Raw genomic sequence first — 22,011 nt, forward strand, 5'->3', positions numbered from 1 at the left:
AGCTTAAACTTGGCCAAAACAAAAATAAAATATACGGTTCCTTCGAAATTTCAGTGTTTCTTGCTCAGTATCGCAAACTCAAATAGGAAATGCAATATCTCAAACTAAACAAACAAACAGACAAATATAATTTCGTTAAACTTTGCTGATCCACTCAACAATTTGTCTGTAAATACTGTGATTCTACTCGTGTGTAATTTATAAGAACCCCAAAATAACTTATGCTACTAACATTTAATACTGTGGTGCCCCCCCTCATGTCCATGACGCACCCCCCTCAATTCTCTATCCGTAGGTGTTCTTCCATTAAAAAAAAAAAATCGATTAATTTTTACACCCCCTCAAACATATTTATATAGATTCTTATCCCTCCCCTAAATATTTCAATGACGCAGTTTGCGTCATAGCCCCCCTTTGTGAGCACCCCTGATTTAATATTACTCGATACAGCTAGTGGGAAATATTTTGTTGGATGCCAGTATCTGTCTGCTACACAGGGTTAGCAAAAAAAAAAAAAAAAAATGTTTCTTTTGAACCGGTGTTTTGGTTTAAATAAATTTCTTAATTTATTTAGATTACATATGGATATAAATAATTTTATTTGGCCTTAACGTCCTTATGCAACACAGTGATATGAAAGTAGGTCTTTTTCCGAAAGTAGACATCGATTACAAGGGAAATGTTTAGCTGTCTGATGCAATAGGAATAAATAGCGCGATTATAATACAAATGTGTTGCTTCATCTTTAAAGCACAGTAACTTTTATTTTGATTTATAATTATGAATTAGCTTATTATTGGTAAAATAAAAGTGACAGTTCTCTTCTCTTCTTGTTCGTAAGGTATTTTCATAAGAAGATTGACAGAGGAAGAAAGAGGCAAAAACTGATATCAAAAGAGAAACAACAAACCTGTGTCGTTCCAAATGAACCCTTGGCCGGTTCATCTAATGAGAAATCGCATTCATCAAATTCAACAGAAAATGTATCTGACTACTTACTGGAGTTAGAGGTAATTATATTAAAATATTGCTTTATATTAGCGAATGACCGTAAGGCAGTTGAGTAGAGCGTTGGCTTCGTATTAGGAAGGTCCTGGGTTCGCGCTCAGCAACCGTTTATCTCTGGTTTCTCTTAGTCGTACTAGCCAAACGCTGTAATGGTGCCTTAAATAAGGCCAGTGTCAACTTTTTAAACCCGTTAACATAGGTAATAGTATTGTAGGAAATTTTAACCATTTATTTTTATCTTTTGCAATTTTTTATTATTTTGAAAATAAATTTATTAGAAATCGCAACATCATTGTTTCGGATGTCTTTAAGATCGGCATCAGTAATTACAGTAAATTGGAGAAGGAATTTTGAATGGCCTGTTCATATGCAATATTCGTGTATTGTAGTAAAATCTGGTAATATGGCAGTAGGATACAGAAGGATATTCTTTATTTTCTGTTAGAATAGAAGTGCTTGGAATTGGGACCACGCAATTTGATTAATTTCGTTTCTTCGCCTTTGCGTTGTGATCTCAATCCGTTATTTTATGAGCCATAGATAGCAGCAAAATTGAAGTATGTTTTAATAAATATTCGCTTTGATATTTTAAAGATCAAGTAAATGTTATCTTACCATTAAAATGGTAAAGTGTTGCTATCTTTAAATAGCAGTATTAATTATAGGTACCTGTATACATTTATTACATTTGAAGGGTAAGGGGAAAAAACAAGGAATGTCCATGTATGTACTTTATCGACTTCTTTGTCTCATCTGTTGGTGACTCTTGGTACTATTTGAATGTATATGCCATGCATATGTAGATGTAGAAATGTTCATTAAAAAGGGGCAAAAGATTTCACTAATCCTATTGTCTTTTACGCGGTTTTCAATATTAAAACGCCGTTTTCTCGAAAATGTAGTTTTGTGACATTCCTTCTTTTTTCCCCTTACCCTTCATTTAGTAAACTTCCAATTAATTAATTACTGTACCAATACCTTTAATCACGTGTACCGTACTAGTTTTGTTTTCCAATCACACATCACTTTTGAAGAATTTGCTGGAATTACTGTATCGGTGAATGCTCAACATAAAAGTCATTGTATATTGATTGCAAAATTCTAAATTTAACACATTAAACCATACTTATCTAAAGGTGCATAGATCTTTCCGCGATCTGCCGCTCTTTTTCCACGGAATTGCTGCAGTTTTTTTTTAACATATTTTTCCTTCTGACATCCTTTTACCACCAACAGATTACATTTGTTGCACATAAGAATTTAAAAGTACTTTGAAACCAATTTTGTAGTTCAGAAAGAAGTCTTGTATCAGCTTTTACTTGATTTCGTAAATGAGAACGAGAGTTGACCGTAGTAGCCGTGCTCTTTGAAGTGTTAGGCCGCTGACTTCAATGTTCCAGGTTCGATTCTCACTGGAGCATGGTTGTTTGTGGATTTTAGAAACTTACCCAGCCAAAGTCGAGAGCTGCTAAAATCAGGGTTTAAAAAAAAAATCACCTGCGCCCATATCGGTTTTCTCGGATTTAATTTATTTTTCAAAATATCTAAATGTCTGTGGGTAAAAGTGTTAAAATGTAATTTATATTTTAAGATTCTCATTGTCACAATTTGCAACAAAGGGGACGCGGTAGTTCAGTGGTAAGCGTTCACCTCCGGTGCTTGGGGTCCCTGGTTCGATCCCAACTCGCGCCATGTGGACTTTGTGGAGGACAATCACCGTACTCGTGAGTTTTCTCGTAGTTCTCCCGTTTCCTCCCACTTTCTTCATTTCACCATTTCGTTCATTTCTCTTCATCACAGCCTCCTTTAGCCTACAAACCATGACCATAGGACGTAAAACTCAAAGACTTTATTTATTTCAAATATAAGCATAATCTATACATTAAATTGTATAATTATCTCAATTAATTCCATAATTATCTCAAGCTGAGTTTTTAAAAATTCATTCAGTACTTTACAAAGGTAATAGAAAAGACTTAATTAGTATATAGTGAATGATGTAGTATGCCTAAAAGTCCAAATTTTGTAAAAATCACTTTCAATGTGTTCCGCTTAGTTGTATGACTAATATACTCATCAAAAGCTCAATAACCAGGTGGGTTTTTTCAGGTGTTTCCAACCCGAAAAAACCCACCTTTTTGGCTGAGCTGGGCCCACATGGGCAAACTCTGACGAAAATACAGATTTTTACCAAGAACAAGCGAATTCCAAAGTAAAATTATAAGTTTTAAAATTAATATTGTTAAACATTCTAAGGAGTACTCCTATTTGTTTGTCGTCTTTATAGAGAATTAATGTGTCGTCTACATAACGATAGTATGTAAACAACTTTTCAATTTAGATGTAGCTAAACTTGATACGATAATTGTTGCATATTTTACATAGCATTGTTATTTCGTGATTTTATTTCTTTATGTAAATATGTACTGTATTCTTTATATTTTATTAAACATATCTAAACTCATTCCTTTCGGATATATATATTACAGGCATCGTTTCCAGAAACCTTGAAACCTCAAGGACCAACCCTGTTCTATACTGCCGAGTCCAAAATGCTTTGGAAAGAAAATGGAGAAACAGCTGTGATATCGAGGAGACCTCCCTGCTGCTCTCATGTATTTATTACGTTAAGAATTTATAATACCCAACTTGGTTTGGACAATTTCTGGGACTTGCAATTTTAGACACTTGACAAAGAAATATTAAACGCACCGTACTGCAGAAACCACGCCATGGAACATATAAAACACTAAAAATTATAACGAAAACAACTGTAAGAATAACAATTAAACAATAGCAATAAACTTGTTTTTGTATAACTTGAATTATGTTCCTGTATATCAAGTATTTTTAGCACTTCATTTTAAAAAAAATAATGTTTATTTATTATTTAATAAGTTTAAATAATGTTGTAGCGAAAATTGTGAACAATAAGGTTAAAACATGAAATTTGCATTATCAGCGTCCCCCCCCCTCAATCCAACAAACCAGTCTGGTCCTTGGTTGTTCTTGAAATTTTTCGCGTAGCTTCCGGATCTGCTTTATTCAATTTGGGATGCTTTAATCGGTGTGAGTCCGCACGCGCAAACTGAAGTATTCTTTCTTCATTTCTAATCCACAGCTTGAAGAAGAATATGTCATTTTGCCCCAAGTAAAATAAAGTAACACCTGAGCAAAGAAAATAAGTTTTATTAAAAACTAAAAGCTTAGCTTTTAATGAAAGGTATTTGCATTGCTCAGCTGTTAAGTTGTTTTATTTGGGTTGATAAAAGCAGAGCTTTGATGTCGAAAATATCATCGATGGTATTTTTAAGTATTTTCATCAGAAAACTTGTGACTTAAACATCCTTCAGGAAAGACTGAACCTCCAAAAGGTGCTACAATATTTTCCCACAGTTAAGAGGACTTTGCATATTTGTAGCAGCATAGAAAGCATCACTAAGGAAAAAGGAAGTCTCAGTTCTGTATGGCATCCAATCTTAGAAAAAAAAAAGTACGATTGTTCGTTCACTAAAGGTGAGATGCTTTCCGAAGGTGATGTTTGATGTATAATATCACACTGATATTCATTCTTTTGCAGGATACCTCTTATAGGAGTTCCATATTCTTCCGAAAGGACATATTCTCCATTTTTTAATCAGGAGGCACGCCCTTTCAGTAGGACGAATGGCCGTACTTTATTATTAATATAAAATGTATTCAAACATTTCAAATCAAATAAATATTTGTGTTTAAAATAAGGAACAACACATGGAGCAATAAGAAACAAAGTACAAGGTATATTCATATTCATATGTATATTCATACAAGGTATATTCTAACAAAAGAGACACTGACCAAAGCTTAAAACCCACTTTATTTTAAATTATAATTTGTAACTGTTTCGGATATCTAGCATATCCTTCTTCAGACACTACCGAAAATGAATGAATGAAAAGGTATATTCAGGTACAAATACTGAAAATCTGACTTTGCCTTTGAATTTCTATTGAAATCTAGTCTTAAAGATGATGCATCACATGAACCTTGTTTCCATTAAGGGTTTTTTTTTTTAATAGATTAAACCAATATTTCTACTTGTGGAATGGGCAACAGACTCACGTTACGAAAGTTTACACGCGCCTACCTAAGTTTTATACAGAACCATCACATTTAGCATATTTACGTTAATCAGAGTGATTGCGGTTTTTAATGTTGACTGGAAAATGCTTAGATTACAGCCTATAATAGCAAATGTTGTTAAGTGTTGTAATCTAGATATTGACTGAGTCACCTTGTGTTTATCAATAAAACAGGTACAAAATGAAATGAAATCTTTGAGTTTTACGTTCCACGGTTATGCTGGCTAGGCTAAAGAAGACGGCGATGATGATAAATGAATGAAATGGTAGAATGAAGGAAGTGGGAGGAAATGGGAGAACACCGAGGAAACCCACGCACACGGTGTTTGTCCATCACAAAGTTCACATGGCGCGAGCTGGAGTCGAACCAGGGACCCCATGCACTAGAGGTGAACGCTCTACCACTGAACCACTGCAACTCCATGTAATAGGCACAGTCAGAAACAATATTAACTTAAGTATGGGTTGAAAGTATACGAAATTATAGCTCCAACCTATACTTAATATTGTTTCTGACTGTACATGTACCCATGAAATTAGGTTTTGTACCCATGAAATTAGGAGCTTTAGTACCCATGGAAAATATTTGTACCTAAGAAATCACAGGTTCATTGTACCTGCTACCTCTTGGGTACCATGCACCTGCTAAATTTATAGGTACAAAACGGCCGTTTTGTACCTCTGAAATAGTGGGTACTGTATTTAGAGTGTATAATATAAATATTGAATGGTAAATGCCAAATAGGAGTATGAACTTTTAGTCATATTTTGTGACGGTTTCTCAATGGATGGTATTGAACAATACAAGGAACAGAAACTATGTTAGAGTAGAGTCGATTTGGAAATTGGCAGATATCTTTGACCTGGTTGCGTGATAAGCGAAGTTATAAAGTATCAATACAGATACACTTACCTGGAACTGGAAAGCCTCCATGGATAGAGACTCCGTATCAAAAGAAAGAACAAATTCCAGGAGAGTTTCATTGGCGATTGCTGAGAGTGAAGAATTTTAAGCAGTTCTAAGGTATGAATGGGTTTCCGAATCCTGAGATGGTTCAACAGAAAAAGTCCGTTATTGAAGGATCAAAGTTGGTCTCGCCTTTGTTAGTGAAATGGATTGAATCTTTTTGAATACCTGTCGTACAAAGCTATTCTTTCAGAGGCAACTACCGAAAACTACGGAAATGTGTCATTACAGACCTGCTAAGTAGAGGACATTTTGGTGACAAGAGATTCATGTACACTTTGCTATGTGAAGAGTAGTATTAGAAGTCGCAGACTTATGTTTAGGTTACGCCTGTAATGTCAGTGTACTTTTCTTACTTAATACATCAAATACTATTACAACCAGGTAGACTTTTATTTCTCATTAAGTACAATATACGTTCGGAATATGAAGGTAGAGGCACTGGACAGGTAATCTGACAGAGCTAGAAGATTACGCCACTTTACATATTCCTTCAGAAAATTATTCACGGAGTCCAAAAATTGCACTATTCTTATTTTTCCCCCTATGGTACATAAACTACCCATGAAAAGGTATCTTAATTCATATATAAACAATCTTTTTGTACGCAGACCAGACGGCCGGTTGTAACTAAAATGCAACGTAAACAATTAGATGAAAATCACGTGATCGCCTCTTAAAACAGTTCATTATAAAATGGATGCTAATCTTAAATATGTTAAATACCGTTTTTTAAAGAAAAAATCTAGCCGTTATCATCTTATAACCATACGGGGCACAATTTAATACTTTTCATTGAAAAAAATATCACAGCTAATTAAAGACATTTTGCGTTTGATTGAATTATGTGTTTTCTAGTGAAAACCTAGTTTGTTGAGGTTTCTTGCACTGTAGCTTTTACGACATATGATCGCACATTTATTTATATCACGACGTTTAAGCACCCTTAAAATAAATCTGCCCTTGATATCTTATACGGTAATTATGTAAAAGTATCAAACGGTGGGAAATTAGATTTGCTAGCTATTTGTTAAATGGAAAATTGTATTCCCAATTGCGAAATATATTTCTACACGTTCATTCGAAAGATTTTCAGCCCTAGTAAATATTGTTAAACTATTCTCTAGTGCACTTCGAAGCAAGGGCTTAGATTACCCATGTATGCTTCTTCAAAAATAAAAGGTGGTATGGAGACCCTGGAGAACAACAAACACATAGCTCAGTACTGTGTTAACATATAGAGAACTTTTAATAACATATTGCAAACGGAAGTGGAACAATAGTGATTGATCTCGAAGAGTAAACCCAGTGATAATAATTCAACAATAAATGTGGCTACCTAAAACTCGTTCCTAATTTGATGTTCCATGATATTAAAATTTATACTTCATAATATACCAATATTTTGAAAGATAATAATACAGATATCAAGAGTGCCATCTTTTATAATATTGTAAAAATATTAACTAAATTTTAAAAAAATAATAATTAAATTAGTTTATAATGATAACTGCAATATTAAAAATCATTCTGAAAAAATCTGTAATTCTTCGAGAAATTTTAGTTGGATACAATCAAAAGTATTACAGAAATGGGAATATTAATGCTGATCATTAAACTGCAACTTATCAAATAACAAATTATGTTATAAAGTTATTCATTTTATGTGTTGTTCCAAAGTTGCTTCAAGACAAGTTTAAGTGTGTGTATGGTATAATATGTCTTTGATAGCATTTTCAGGACTAAACATACAAGTGACTTTTATTCAGACATAATAATCCGGATTGTGTGAAAGTGATTATGGTGTGGCCTCTACCTTACAAAGGAAATATATATAAGATTGCATAAATGTTATAACGCATATGTATAGAATATATCTTATAAGTGAGATAACGTTTTCATGCTTAATCCCAAACTTTGCATTCCTGTGAGTGTTAGTACTACTTATATAACTGATAACCATTAAGAAAGTAAATCGTTTATACAGTACAACGTGTCAAACAAAGAATGCCATCATTACTATAATTTTATCATTTTATCATGTTTAAAATAACAGATCCGAGAGATAAATGGATACAAATTCCTTTCGAGTGTCAAGGTATTTCAAGGATGTGAAGTTGTCTTTGTGTGTATGATTGTTATATATGTTTGATTTCAATATGCATATCTTTCCTTTCATTGAGACACATAAAAAGATAAAATAACATCTACAGGAAGTGGAAATACTTACGCAATCTTAGTTACTTTATAAAAATCCGGTAACATCCTGATTAAACGGCCAACAGAAGAAAACACCATGCAGCAAGTAGTAGAATACGTATGTACCTCTGATAACTGTCCGGGGAGTGGGGTCATTGTACGGCATGTGAATTGAATGATTAACATCTAGAAGAAGGATATTGAACCAGGAAATCCTAGCGTTAGAGCTGTGCGGTCTCCTAATTTTCCTAAAAATTAAAACTCTATTTCACATTCCTGCCAGGAAATTAAATCTCCAGAAGTAAACATATAATAAGACATACAAGAGACATATTAATGAACAGCCGAAAAAACAAATAAATTTAGGTTTATGAGTTAAAAGTGAAAAACCTGAGTGGGACGAAACGTTGCTGAACATACAATTTGCATTATTAGTGCCGAATTTACTTGTAAGCTAAACAAGCTGTAGGTTAGGGCCTCTCTCTCATACAGGGTCTTTAACTAAACTGAATGAAAATCTGGATGAACATTTTCAAAATTTAAGGCAAAAACAACTCAAATAAAAGCTATGAAGTAATAAAAAGTAATGCTTTGGTTAAAGATTGATAATTACTTCACTAATAATATACCTCTTAATTGTATTTCAATGCAAAGATTATTTTGACAAATCCGTATTTTGTCATGTGCAAATAATATTACATTCGTATTAGACACATCAATTACTATACCGCATGTATTCAACACAAAAGAGAATAGTTTGCTATTGACAAAGGACCACTGCAGAAACGGCTCCATTACTTTCAATAACTTAGGAGGCATCAAACCTAAATCAAGCTCTGAGCATTATCATTAAAATTTTAAAATATTATTAGATCAATGGGATGTTATCCAGAAGAGAATGCATTGTGTTTGGTGGATATTCGAAAACAGTAATAAATAAACAAAATTAACTTACTAACTAACAATAGTATAAAGAAAGTTCTGGATATTCGTGAGGTGACTTTTTTGATATTGAAACCTGGAAAGTAGATTACATGGCAGCTAAGGAGATACCGCACAAGGATCACCTTCGACTTCCCATTTCATGCATTATTCCTTTGGTAAATTATATATTACTAGCTAACATAGTCGTTCTTGCTATAGGAAGAATAACATTCAGGTAAAAATAGATAAATAAGAATGAGAAACGCCTTGGACGTTACATTTTAAATATAAATGAAATATGTAAATACCGACGAGAAATGCATATAACATTGTTCCTGTCGGTTCCTGGACAATCTTTCATTTCTTTTCTTTTCTAAACGTAGTCTCAAATGGCATAGATACTGCCGGCAAGCAGCTTAGTGGCCCAAAACTATAGTTTTGGCACATAGCATTTTAAACCTGTTATTTTTTACGACAATTTAACCCTTATAATGATGGGTGGCAATGGTTAGACCTGAACGACATCCGGAATGCTGCTACGCATTTCTGCAATTTCACAATGTGTGAATTTGACACTAATATAGGTTACTTTAGTGATTTTTTCGCTGTCCACGAACCCTGGACAGAGATGAGGACTAAAGCTGGACATCAACAAGGCTTGAAGTGTTACTACCCATCTCAGCGATCTTATAATTATGAATATAACACTAGCATCTGCCATTTTGAACATGTTATATTTTCAGTTACCTGAAAATGCTTTTCAATTCAGAGTTTACACAAATTCCGGTTCATTTCAAGTAAAAAAAAAAAAAAACCTTCCATTTTAGACGAAGGGACGGAACTTAAAATGCTTACCGCACTACCCGTTGTATTGATTCACTAATGCACTGTTATGAAAATTGTTCACTACTCGAATCTCCCGTCTTGTGACTTAATTTCGACCAATCTCCTTAAAAAACACCCTAGCTTCCTGACTGAAAACCCCAAAAGTTTCAGTAGCAAAAGTGATTAATGTCAGGAATATTTTGCTTGTTTTCACTTACAGGCTCACTCAGCAGCATTTCCTGCTTCTTTGCATATTGAAGTCAAATGAGAAGGTGCGAATGTGTCTATGCATGTGATGTCATACCAATATTTGCTTCATATTTTAAGAGCTTAATGTCACTGTATGTGGTTATTTCTAGTCATCTCGAGACACTAAAATACCTGGGATAGCAATACTGGCAAGCGCTCTTTCAATTATGTTACATTGCTTCCCATGACGAGAAATTCGACCTCCACTCCAAGAGCAGTTCAGGACATGTAAGCCTTTTATATCACTCTGTTCTTGATATGTACATTTAAAACTGTGTTAGATATATAAACCAATATGTAGAAGGACAAAAACTTGAAACGTAATCCTTTCCAAGAGAATTCCAAATACTTTTGAACGGGGCTCAAAGAATAAACCAAATAATAATATTTCAAATATTTGGCGGCTACGTAAGACCTGTTTCTAATTCGAAATTCCGTTCTGTTAAAATTTGTAGTTCATAACATATCAATATTTTAAAAGATTATAATATAGACCTAAGAGTGTCATCTTGTATGTTATTGTAAAATTATTAAGAAAATTGGTAAAATTAAATGAACCAAACTATTTTCTGCAAGATTTTCTAACTTCCGAAAAGTAGGAGAAGTAGTAGGAGTAAACTCTTCAAGAATATTGTAAGAGAATGGAATCAAATTTTTAACATGGTTTTGAATATGAATAGGAATATGTGTCTGCATTCCTATCAAAATTACAAGTCATGCAGTAAATGAAATTATTTTTATATATTGTTTGAAGGATTCCTAAATACGAATGAAATGAAACTGTAATTATATACAAGGCGTTTCACCGGCAACTTTAGGGATCTTATTCCTGACACCAAGATAAGACAGAAAGTATAGCCAAACCAGGGTGAACAAATTCTTCATTTTTGAGTTATAGGCTGCCGAAAACATGAAGAAATAAACTTTAAAGATTCATAGTTCCGAAACTATTGAACCTACCGTAGTTCGGTCAAGACTTATCTCTTAGAAACTGGTATGTTCGCTATTGAAATATCCAAATTTCGAATCCCGCAGTACTTCCACAACACTTTATACAGAGACAGTTGGTGAATACTTCAAATTATATGCCTGTAGCAAAACTCACCGCTATAAAACTTGTTGCTTGAGTATCTTAAGATTCTGAGACATGTATTTTTGTATAGCGTCAATATTAACATCTAAGTGAAGTCTAGACCCGGTTACGGTAAGTCACATAGTTATAAAGCACCCAGTTTGGTCTATACTTTTTATCTTACCTTTGTGTCAACTAACTAACGTTGTCAGTGCTGCTTTGAAACACCCTATATATATATATATATATATATATATATATATATATATATATATATATATATATATATATATATATATATATATATATATATATATATATATATATATATATATATATATATATATATATATCTGTGTGTGTTGTGTGTGTGTTTCAAAACAACACCGATAACATTTGGGATTCTATAACATCTGTACTACCGGTTAACCTGGAATTAGAACCACATGAGCTGCCACCGAGAGTATAACATGGGTATCTATTGGCAAGTAAACGTTTCTGATAACAGAAGAATATACAATTTTTGTTATATTGAACCACCGTTCATTGGGTCCAGGCCCAACTGCAAAAGTTTAAATGAAAAAATGAGTCGACTGATATCTCGTTCGATAAATCTTTAAAAACTATAGAGCACTGTGGCAAAATATTTTTATATTGGTCACCGTTTTCAAAACGGCCTCCAAGAATGTTGTGTGTATCAAATAAAACATCTAGTACCACTTATTTGAAAACGGTTGAAGATAAAAGCAGGACAAAAAGTGAAACATGAAAATGGAATGGGGAACGTTGAGTAATGTCGTCTCGGTGGCCGCCAGGGCCACCTTTCAAAGAGGATCAGAGCCAACTTCGAAATTTTAAACGTAGACATACTTCGAGTGATACCTTATTCAATAGATTTCCAAACACTAAACAGCGTTGTGGCAAACGATTTTTCAGATGGGTTAATGTTTTCAAAATGGCCGCTAAGACATGGTACCTGTATCAGATAAAACTTAAAGTACTATTAATGGGGAAAAGGTTGGAGATAAATGAACAGAACAAAACTCGTATAGGAGATCACAGAGGATAGTTATCATTTCAGGTCTCGAGAATAATGGAACGGAATGAAAGTAGAGTTAAGTAAAAGGAAGAGACATAATGCAAAGGAGGAAATGTAATTCTTAGAGAACTATCTTTCCGAACTCCTCTGTAAGTGGGTGAAGCGGGAATGAGTAGTAAAATCTCAAATTAGAACCCCTCTTTCACTTCCAATAGGTGTGGTTTGTATGAAACAGTGTTGTGTACAAGTGACTGGTACTGTAGTTAATAAAAGTAACGTAAAATTCGGTTTGTAGTATAACACCCATTTATATTGTAAAGTGTGATTCAGTGTGAAAAAAGAAGCAGCCGAAATGCGATGCAAAAGTTTTGATAGCACATTATGCTAATTATTATGTAGGTTCTGGTAATTATTTTCATATTAGTGTTAATGGACGTTTTGCCTGATAAAGGCACCATGTCTCGGCGGTCATTTTAAAAAGGTGACCTATATGAAAGATCTTTTGGCTTAGTGCTCTTTAGTTTTTAAAGATATATCGAACAAGATATCACACTATCCATGTTTCTATCTAAACTTTTGAAGGTGGCCCTGAGCTCCCATTAAGCTTGGCCGTGGGGACACCGAGACAACATCATTCAACGTGCCCTATGTCATGTTCCAGTTTCACCTTTTGCTCTGTTCACTTATCTCCAAACACTTTTCAAATTAGTGGTACTAGATGTTTTATCTGATACATGCAACATTCTTGGCGGCCATTTTGAAAACGGTGACCGATATGAAAATATTTTGCCACAGTGTTCTATAGTTTTTAAAAATTTTTCGAACGAGATATCAGTCGACTCATTTTTCTATTTACACTTTTGAAGTTGGGCCCAGGACCCCCATGACCGGCGGCAATATATATCAAAAATTGCATCTTCTTCACTTATTTGAAACGTTTACTTGGCAATAGATACCAATGTTATACTCTCGTTGGCAGTCCTTGTGTCACCGCAATAATACCATTTGATGTGCCTCATGGCATTTCTTATTTGAGTTTTTCTTCGTTTCATTTATCTGCAACCATCTTCGAGATGTTCTCTGTCAGTAAAGTGCAGAAACGAATCCATGGATAACTGAATTTGTTATATTGTTAATTAGACTATGTCTATTAGAACCTTTCATTCGTTTTAATGTTTTGCTGACAGCAAACTTTACACAGAAACTAATCTCGTACTATGTATTAAAAAAGCTTTTGAACTTTCATTATTTTTTTTGGCATGTCGGTGTGTACTGTTTAGTACGTTGCTGTAGACGCAACAATATTCACTGTACGTAATGTAGAAGTCTTAATCGACTTCTTACATTCGAATAAAGTATTCATGTTATAACAATACGTGTATTTTTGTTTTTTACTTGTAAATTCTATTTCAACATCTTTGGGCAGAATGTATGTCAAATTGATGCACAAGCTATTTAAGAAAAGGAAGAAGAAATTTATAGAAAAAAGGATATATAAATGTAATTGCTCTGCTGTTGATATATGTTGCTGTCTTGTGTTAAAATAGAGATTCGTTGTCATAGCAACGATATATAAATAACACAATTCCAGAATCATCTTGTAGAAAGCTACACGCAAAAAAATCTTTAAGATGTGTATTTGTTGTAGTGATTATGTGCCATAATAAAAAGGGAAATATTAGAATGCAATTTGAAATGTTTTGTGGCGTTTTAGTAGCCTAATTTATATATAAATATTAACTGAGGACTTTTATATGTGTTGACGTATATATTTTTGGTGGTCCTCGCCGCAGAATCATTGTTATAAATTTTTGGGCGTTCCCGCCAGGAACCTTAGAAGTTCCGGACAAAGTTTAGTAGACAATTTCCTAAACAGTAAAATCCAAGTGCACAAAAAGACTTTAAGGTTACATAGTAATTTTGATAAAAGAAATATCATGACGGAGTATAATTTGTTACGGAGTGGCACAAAAATTCTCAGAAATAGCAAAAATGAGTCATCCTGATATTGGATATACATGTGAATCAGATGTCAACACTGAAATGAGCTTTTCTGACTTGGCTGGTCTCATTAAACAACAAATGAAACAATCGAAGCAACAAATGGAAAGAATCAACCAACTTGAGAGACAACTAAAACAAGATATTGGTAACCGAATGGATCAACAAACGGAACAGATGAAACAAATGAACTAATATATAGGACAATTAATAGATTTTGCTGATCAAATGAACCAACAGATGGGACAATTAAAGCAGGATTTTATTGATTGCATGAATCAAAAAATGGAACAAGTGAAATTACTTGACAATAAAATCGACCAGACAAATTGAACAAAGGGACATTAAGATGGATCGTATTATACGTAGATTCACTGAGATGCAAAATTCTTTCGAAGTGGTAGAAACTATAGTTAATGATCATTCCGCTCAAATAAGTGAACACAATAAGCAGATTAGAGACTTACAGGAAGAAGTGAACTCAATTGAAGAAAATGTTATGTTAGCTAGTGAGAATCATGTTAATGCTTATACAAACAGCAATGGAATTCCTGTTCCACATTTTGCAGACGTCTCAGTATCAGCGTCATCATCAAAGGAACATGAATGTAAGTGATGATTACCCTGAACATTCGAAAGTAGTGATAATAAAGTTTGTGTGAGCCAGAATCGAAGAAACACTCTTTCCTCGCATCGTGACAGAAATCATCTTGTAAATTCACGACAGGTGAAGAATAGAAAAAGAGGTAAATTTTTAAGGGTTAGTGAAATTAAATCTCTTACAAAGTTTAGTGGCAGGTCTGATGATATACCGGCCACCACATTTATAGAAAAATTCGAAAATGAGTGTGATCTAATGGATGTGGATGAATCTATATTCTTAAAAATTCTTCCGCATGTTCTTTTGCCTCAATGTTCAACTTGGTTTAATGCTATCAGAATTAACCTGGCCAACAGGGATGCGTTAATTCGTTACAGGCATTATCACCATAAAATTGGATAAAATCTATTAATCCGTTTCATCCTGAATCTAGAATAATAGCATCTATTCGCATTTGTATTACCTTTTAAATTACAGCAAATGTTAATTTCGACCCAGTGCGTCAATTTCAACAATCTTATTATGACTGTTCAATATTTTGAAAGCCAATCGATGATGCAAAACAACAATAGAGGAGAGGTTAATCTTAATCGTAATCCCGTTAATTATGCCTCTGTCCGACATATCAATGTCCAACAACAAGGTATTTCAAGTGTGCGAAGTAATAATAGCTTTCATTCTAATAGGAGAACAAATGAAGTAAATGTTACCGGTACACGAACTGAACCGAATTGCAGGTGGCACTTTTTCAGGAAACATGTTCACAGGTGGCAGGGATTGCCAATGTAGAAACCGGAATACTGTAATTGTATATAGCAGGAAGGAAAATACACATGACTGTGGTGAACTGTGTAATATAACAACGTTATCAGACTGCCGTAGTTTAAGCTAGATCGTGCTAGCGTGGAGAGTGCCAAAACCAAATCATCGTCTGATGCGCCCGAATCTTCTTCTGAAAATGAAACTAAATTTATAATTTTAGATACAAATGGTAACTATCAAATGATAGCTATCAATAACTATCATATGTTAGAGTAAGGCCGCGCTAAGAAGAGTTCTGACAACTCTCACGAGCGATCAAGCGCGGTTTCCACGTTTATCTTCTGTAACAATTAGTGATGGGTCGAGGCAGTTCATTTGGTGGAGCTAGCTCATTCGCTCCGGCACCGATACGGGAGTCGTTCAAAGGTGCCAGTTCCTTTTTGAACGGTTGGGAGTTGTCGTTCAAAAAGGCGCCTGTTCTTTTTTTGAATGGTTGGGAGTCGTCGTTCAAAGGTGTCAATTCTTTGTTAACTGGTGTTGTGTCATTCCAAAGGTAACGACTACGTTCACTGAGTTCCCATCGTTCCTAACAGATGGAGCACAACGTCTGCTTTGTATCTTTTTCGCAGCCAAAGACTCCCTCTGTCGAAAAAGACTGGTACTAACGACCAGCGAATCGTCACGTACCGCAGATCTGTCTTCAGATTATGAAGAACAAAAGTATTATCTACGTAAGTTGCCATATTTCAAAAATGAAACTCCGGGGCGCTAATAAATTACGAGAATCTTTGAAATGCTTAAAATGAAAAGAAGTGTTATACACTAATTTACTTTCTTCCATTAAATAAAGTCATTCAAGTATTACGTAATCACATTTTTAGTCATTTTATTTTTCTTCTTGAATGGTCAGAGGAAAATTGCCAAAAATATCGGATAGGGATTATTGATTAAAATATTTCAGAAGCAAGAGGCAGATTGAAACAGAGTACTAAAGGTAACAATAAGATTGAGCAGCAAAGCCTTTTGTTCCTGGCCCAATGAAACGGATAGGCCTACTTCGTTCAATGCAGGGGCGGATCCAGCGGGGGGCGATCGGGGCGATCGCCCCCCCCAAAAAAGGAAATTTTCTTATTTTATATATATAAATAAAACCCATCCCAAAGTTTGGAGCCCTTAAAAGTAGCAGTATGAAACCTACCGCCCCCCCCCAGAAGTCGGTCCTGGATCCGCCCCTGTGTCTAAGTAGTTAAATCGTGAACTCAATTAAATTCATGTTTTATGTATTCCATTTTGTTTTTCAACTATTGAATTTCCATACTCAGAAGTTGAATAGAACAATTATATACCTAATCCTGTGAAAAAGGCGAACTACAATATTCTCCTCCTTTCTTCTTCGCTGAAATCCGGAACATTTTAGCGTCCCGAGAAATATTTTCGGGACGCACATCTCGATTCTGTGACATTCCCGGATTTTGCGGGACGAATGGCAACCCAATATCTGCGGCTACAAATGTTCCATAGCAATTCACAAGACAAGATTTTTTTGGTTACTGGTGATACATTGTTGAAGCGAGTGACTCTATCTCTTCCCTTTGAATAAACATCAAACTGTAAGAGTGTCTCTAATCTCGAACAAACCACACATTGTTTTATAAAAACAAGTTTTTGTACGAAATTTTCTTTGAAATATTTTAATTACAATGGGAAGGGGGGCGGTGAGAGTGGGGTGGATTCACTCAATCATTATTAACACATTTCAACTCCAAGCAGTGAAAACGATAAGATTCCTCAGAAACATTTACTCCTTATTTCATCAAAGTCGAAAGATTTTAATTTGCTAAAACTATTGTGAATCCTAAAAAAAAATATACTATTTGGGGAGGGTGCGGTGAATGACTCCTCATGTTCGACCAACTGTAACCTAAACAGAAACACACAACATATTTTCTCAAAACGCAAACACACACACACACACACACACACACACTTTCATATATATATATATATATATATATATATATATATATATATTGTAAGTGGGTAATCGTGGAACATACTTTTCACACCGGGGAGGGAGAAAGAATAGTTTACCTCTAATTGTAGATTTATTTTAAATCCAAGTAGTGGCGATTATTGCTATAGCCTAAAAACAGCACCATATTGTATCAAAGTCTATTTTTCTTTTACGATAACTATTTTAAAATACTTTTAAATGGGGGGGGGGGGGGAAGAGTAGAGAACTAAATTTATCGTTTAGTCCTGATAATCACAAGCGCTGAGAACTGGGAGAAAGTCCCAAAAAGTGTATGCATGAAAATTGCATCAAAATCGAATCATAGTTCTGAAAGTTATCGTGTATTTTTTTAAAAACAAATCGAGGGGGGATGGGGTTAATGAGCCTATATTTACTATTCACTGATTTGAGCTCCATTCAGAGGTGATCAGTTGGAAGGTTCAAACAAAATATATTCAGCATATTGCATCAAAATCAAACTTTTTTAAAAAATAAATTATAGCAGAGCATACTTTATATATTAAGGGGGCGGGGAGGAGGTTCATTCACCCCGTATTGATTATGTCCGTATACTAAAACTTGCAACATTGTGTTAATATTTTACTCCATTAGACTCCTTTGTTCTTAATGAAAAAACGAAATCTTTAGTTTAACGTCCCACGGTTACGCAAGCAAAGTGCCAAAGGAGACGGATGAAATAGCAAGTGAATGATGATGAAAGAAACAGTGGAATGAGAAAGTGGGAGGAAACGGAAGAACCTGAGAAAACCCACGGGACACAATGTCGTCCGCCACAAACTCAGTTAGTCTGGGATCGAGTCAGGGAACCCTAGAACCCTAGTGAGCGCTCTACCACTGAGCCACCGTGCCCCCTGTTCTTAATGGGTTGGAACTCCAGGCAACAGAGTTATGTAATAATATGTGTAATAAGCCCATAACAGGCGAACTCTATTGGGAGAAGGACATTTGTCTCCAGTGACTACACTCCTCTTCCAGGCTTATACTTCAGAGGGCATATTCTTTCGAGTTAACTAGCCACTCCCCCTCCCGGAGGATCATATATTACTCTTATGTAAGTCACGTCCTTTAGCAAATACTGCCTCAGTGCAGCAAGGGTATCATTTCAGAGTTTGCTGGGGGAGGGGAGGTGACAGACTATTCGATATAAGCAAAATTTCGCGTTTTCCATTGATATATTACTACCCTATTAATGATGTATAAAACTCAAACTCAGTGGGGAGGGAACAATTGCCTCCCCTTGGATGTCCAGATGACGTCCTGCAGTAGAGCCCCTTGTATTTTGATTTTTTGCTTCCCTTGATGAAGTTTACTGGAAGAAAGCCTGGTCACCCTGTTCTAGCGTTAAGACAACAAACCTCTGGGGAGAGGAAGGGATGGTTATCAATGCAAGTGTTTGTTTTTTTGTGTAGTCTGTGTTCTTCTGGGGTTGAGAGAGAAGACGAATGAAGACGTTGCTTTGGCCTCATATTGCTGCTCTGATAAAACTCTTAATTTGTTTTATCTGTAAAACAAATTAATCTCTAACAATTAACTCTTAATTTGTTTTATCTGTGTGTATCTAGTAATTGCAGTGTGTTGTGCAGAAGTGGAATTTTATGACATCTTGTAGTTGTGTACTATTTTGTGTTTGTGTTTAGTTATTCTTATAACGTTTAGATATGTCTAGCAGTTCTAGAAAAAAGAGTGAAGTGTGGAACTATTTTAGTGACTTGGGGGACGGGAAAGCTAAGTGTAATTTCTGTTCGAAACAAATTTCATATAAAGGCGGAAGTACATTTAATCTTACCCGCCATTCACGCAGAGCCCACCCCACAATTAGCTTGTCAAGACAGCGGACAACCCCCGCACAAGACGATAATCCTGATGAGCCGTTGGCAATAATTGGTGAGGAACGAGATTCCGGTTTATCTGCTCCCGGTTCGAGTACCGCTGACGGAACATCCCAGGCTTCAAGTACACCGGCACTATCACAAGCACCCTCTTCGGTTCATGGAAGAGGCCGGTCCCAAGGAACTATCAGTAGTTACCTTCAACGGCCTCTTTCCAGTAAAAAATCCAGAGACATAGATTTTGCCCTTTTGGAGACAATTGTAAAAAATTACCTGCCATTTCAGATAGTAGAAAGCCCTTCGTTTCAGAAATATTCAAGTCTCCTGAACAATGGATATAAAATGCCTACAAGGAAGACCTTATCCACAAACCTTTTGCAGGAAATGTGTGATATAACGAAGGGCAAGATTATGCAACAACTCGAACAATGCGAGGCTGTTACGTTGACAACTGATGGATGGACATCGAGTGCTAATGATAGTTACCTATCAGTCACTGCACACTATATAGGAAGTGAAATGATATTACATTCCTCTCTATTAGAATGTTTCTCATATGAACGTCGGCATACTGCAGAAAATCTGTGCGCTGAACTGAAGAGAGTAGCCAGGGAATGGAAAATAGAAAATAAAATCGTCGCAGTCGTAAGTGACAATGCAGCAAACGTTGTTCAAGGTATAAGACAAACAGGATGGAAGCATATTCCATGCTTTGCACATACTTTGAATTTAATTGTGCAATCTTGTTTGCCCTCAATCAGTGCCACTGTTGACAAAATTAAAAAGGTGGTTACGTTTTTCAAAAAAAGTCCACAGGCTTCCACCAAACTGAAAAACATGCAGGAACAACTGGGGGAATCCGTACTAAAAATAAAGCAAGATGTTGTTACCCGCTGGAATTCAACATACGACATGCTGCAACGCATAATTGAAATTAAGAGTTCTCTTATGACTACAATTGCCCTAAATTACCACGACCTGGAAAACATCACAAATGAAGATATTGTGATAATTCAGCAGGCATGTGAGTTGTTGCAGGTCTTTAAAGACTGCACAGAAGAAATGTGCAGTGAGAAAAATGTCACGGCCTCGAAAATAATTCTCTTGTACAATGCCATGAGAAAATGGTGCCTGAAATTCCAGGGGCGAGCAGACATACATAAGAATGTAGAGACAATGGCCACGAAGTTGTCTGAAGAATTAGAAAGACGCTTCAAGGCCATTGAAGAAAATAGGCTTTTTGCAGAGTCTACATTTCTGGATCCCAGGTTCAAAACAAAGGGTTTCAGCCAGGTCAGATACGTTGAAAAAACAAAACAACTGCTTATTAATTACTGCACAAATTTCCACGGAAAAAGAGTCGTTGCGCCAGTTCATCAACACACGAATCCTGTCCAGAAATCTAGTATCTGGCAAGACTTCGATGAATCAGTGAGCCAACTTATCTATAAACCATCACCAACTACAGCGGCAATTGAAGAGGTGGATTTATTTATAAAGGACCCAATAGTCTCAAGACAAATAAATCCTCTTACTTGGTGGGCAGAGAAGAGAACCACATTCCCTGCACTCTTCACGTTAGCAAAGGCTCGTTTCTGTGTTGTGGCTACGTCTGTGCCTTGCGAGCGAGTATTCTCCAAGGCAGGGCAAATAATTACAGAAAGGCGCAATCGTCTTGGTGGCAAGAGGGTGTCTCAGATACTGTTTTTGAATGCCAATATGTAAAGGACAGCCGAGAAAATCGTCGATTTATTATTATTATTATTATTATTATTATTATTATTATTATTATTATTATTATTATTATTATTATTATTATTATTATTAAATATGTAGTGTCTCAATGGAATTAAAGAAATTACTGTTCTGCAGTAGGCTTCACGAATTTTATTATCGCACTTCTAGGACAATTTTAGTGCGCCTACCACTCATTTAATGGTATTTTATGTGTTGCAGCTAAGTGCCAGTTACATAAAACACTTAAACTTACAATATGGATAAAAGTTGCGCTTTTCTTAAATGTGCAAATACTACAATTAAATATAAAGTATAGAGTGCAAAAAAAATGTATTCGGTGATCTAGAATTACGTGTACGATAGTTACGTGAGTGTGCAAAAGGTGAGAAGAGGCACTGTGCAAGACATAAGGAGCAGATTCTTATCTCCAGCTATTTGGCGTAATGGTAAGTTTTTCGTTCCATCCTATTTTAGTTTCTCTTTATAATATTCGCGCTGTCACATGACTATCACGTTCGATCCGATCGTCGTATATATATATATATATATATATATATATATATATATATATACACAGTGGCGGCGATTGGACGTTAAAAGTGGGGGGGCAAGGCATGATCTGAATAATTGTATATCAGTGTT

General features: G+C 35.2%; 1 protein-coding gene across 1 annotated transcript; it reads left to right on the plus strand.

The window, feature by feature from the left end:
* Positions 1-14,754: 14,754 nt before the first annotated feature.
* LOC145676568 (E3 SUMO-protein ligase ZBED1-like) lies at positions 14,755-21,357 on the plus strand. The gene is made up of 2 exons (XM_081747405.1): positions 14,755-15,013; positions 19,460-21,357. Exons 1-2 carry the CDS (start codon positions 14,755-14,757, stop codon positions 21,355-21,357), a joined length of 2,157 nt encoding a protein of 718 aa, XP_081603531.1.
* Positions 21,358-22,011: the final 654 nt, after the last annotated feature.

The sequence above is a fragment of the Thermobia domestica genome, unplaced genomic scaffold (assembly GCF_964235325.1).
Source record: "Thermobia domestica unplaced genomic scaffold, izTheDome1.hap1.1 HAP1_SCAFFOLD_221, whole genome shotgun sequence".
Classification (NCBI taxonomy): domain Eukaryota; kingdom Metazoa; phylum Arthropoda; class Insecta; order Zygentoma; family Lepismatidae; genus Thermobia; species Thermobia domestica.

What these genes read in the sequence shown, in the direction of transcription:
- LOC145676568 (XM_081747405.1), top strand. Translation starts at nt 14,755, where the DNA reads ATGGATCGTATTATACGTAGATTCACTGAGATGCAAAATTCTTTCGAA. An exon ending in ATCATCAAAGGAACATGAAT is followed by an intron (nt 15,014 to 19,459) that starts GTAAGTGATGAT and finishes TATAACGTTTAG; the next exon opens with ATATGTCTAGCAGTTCTAGA.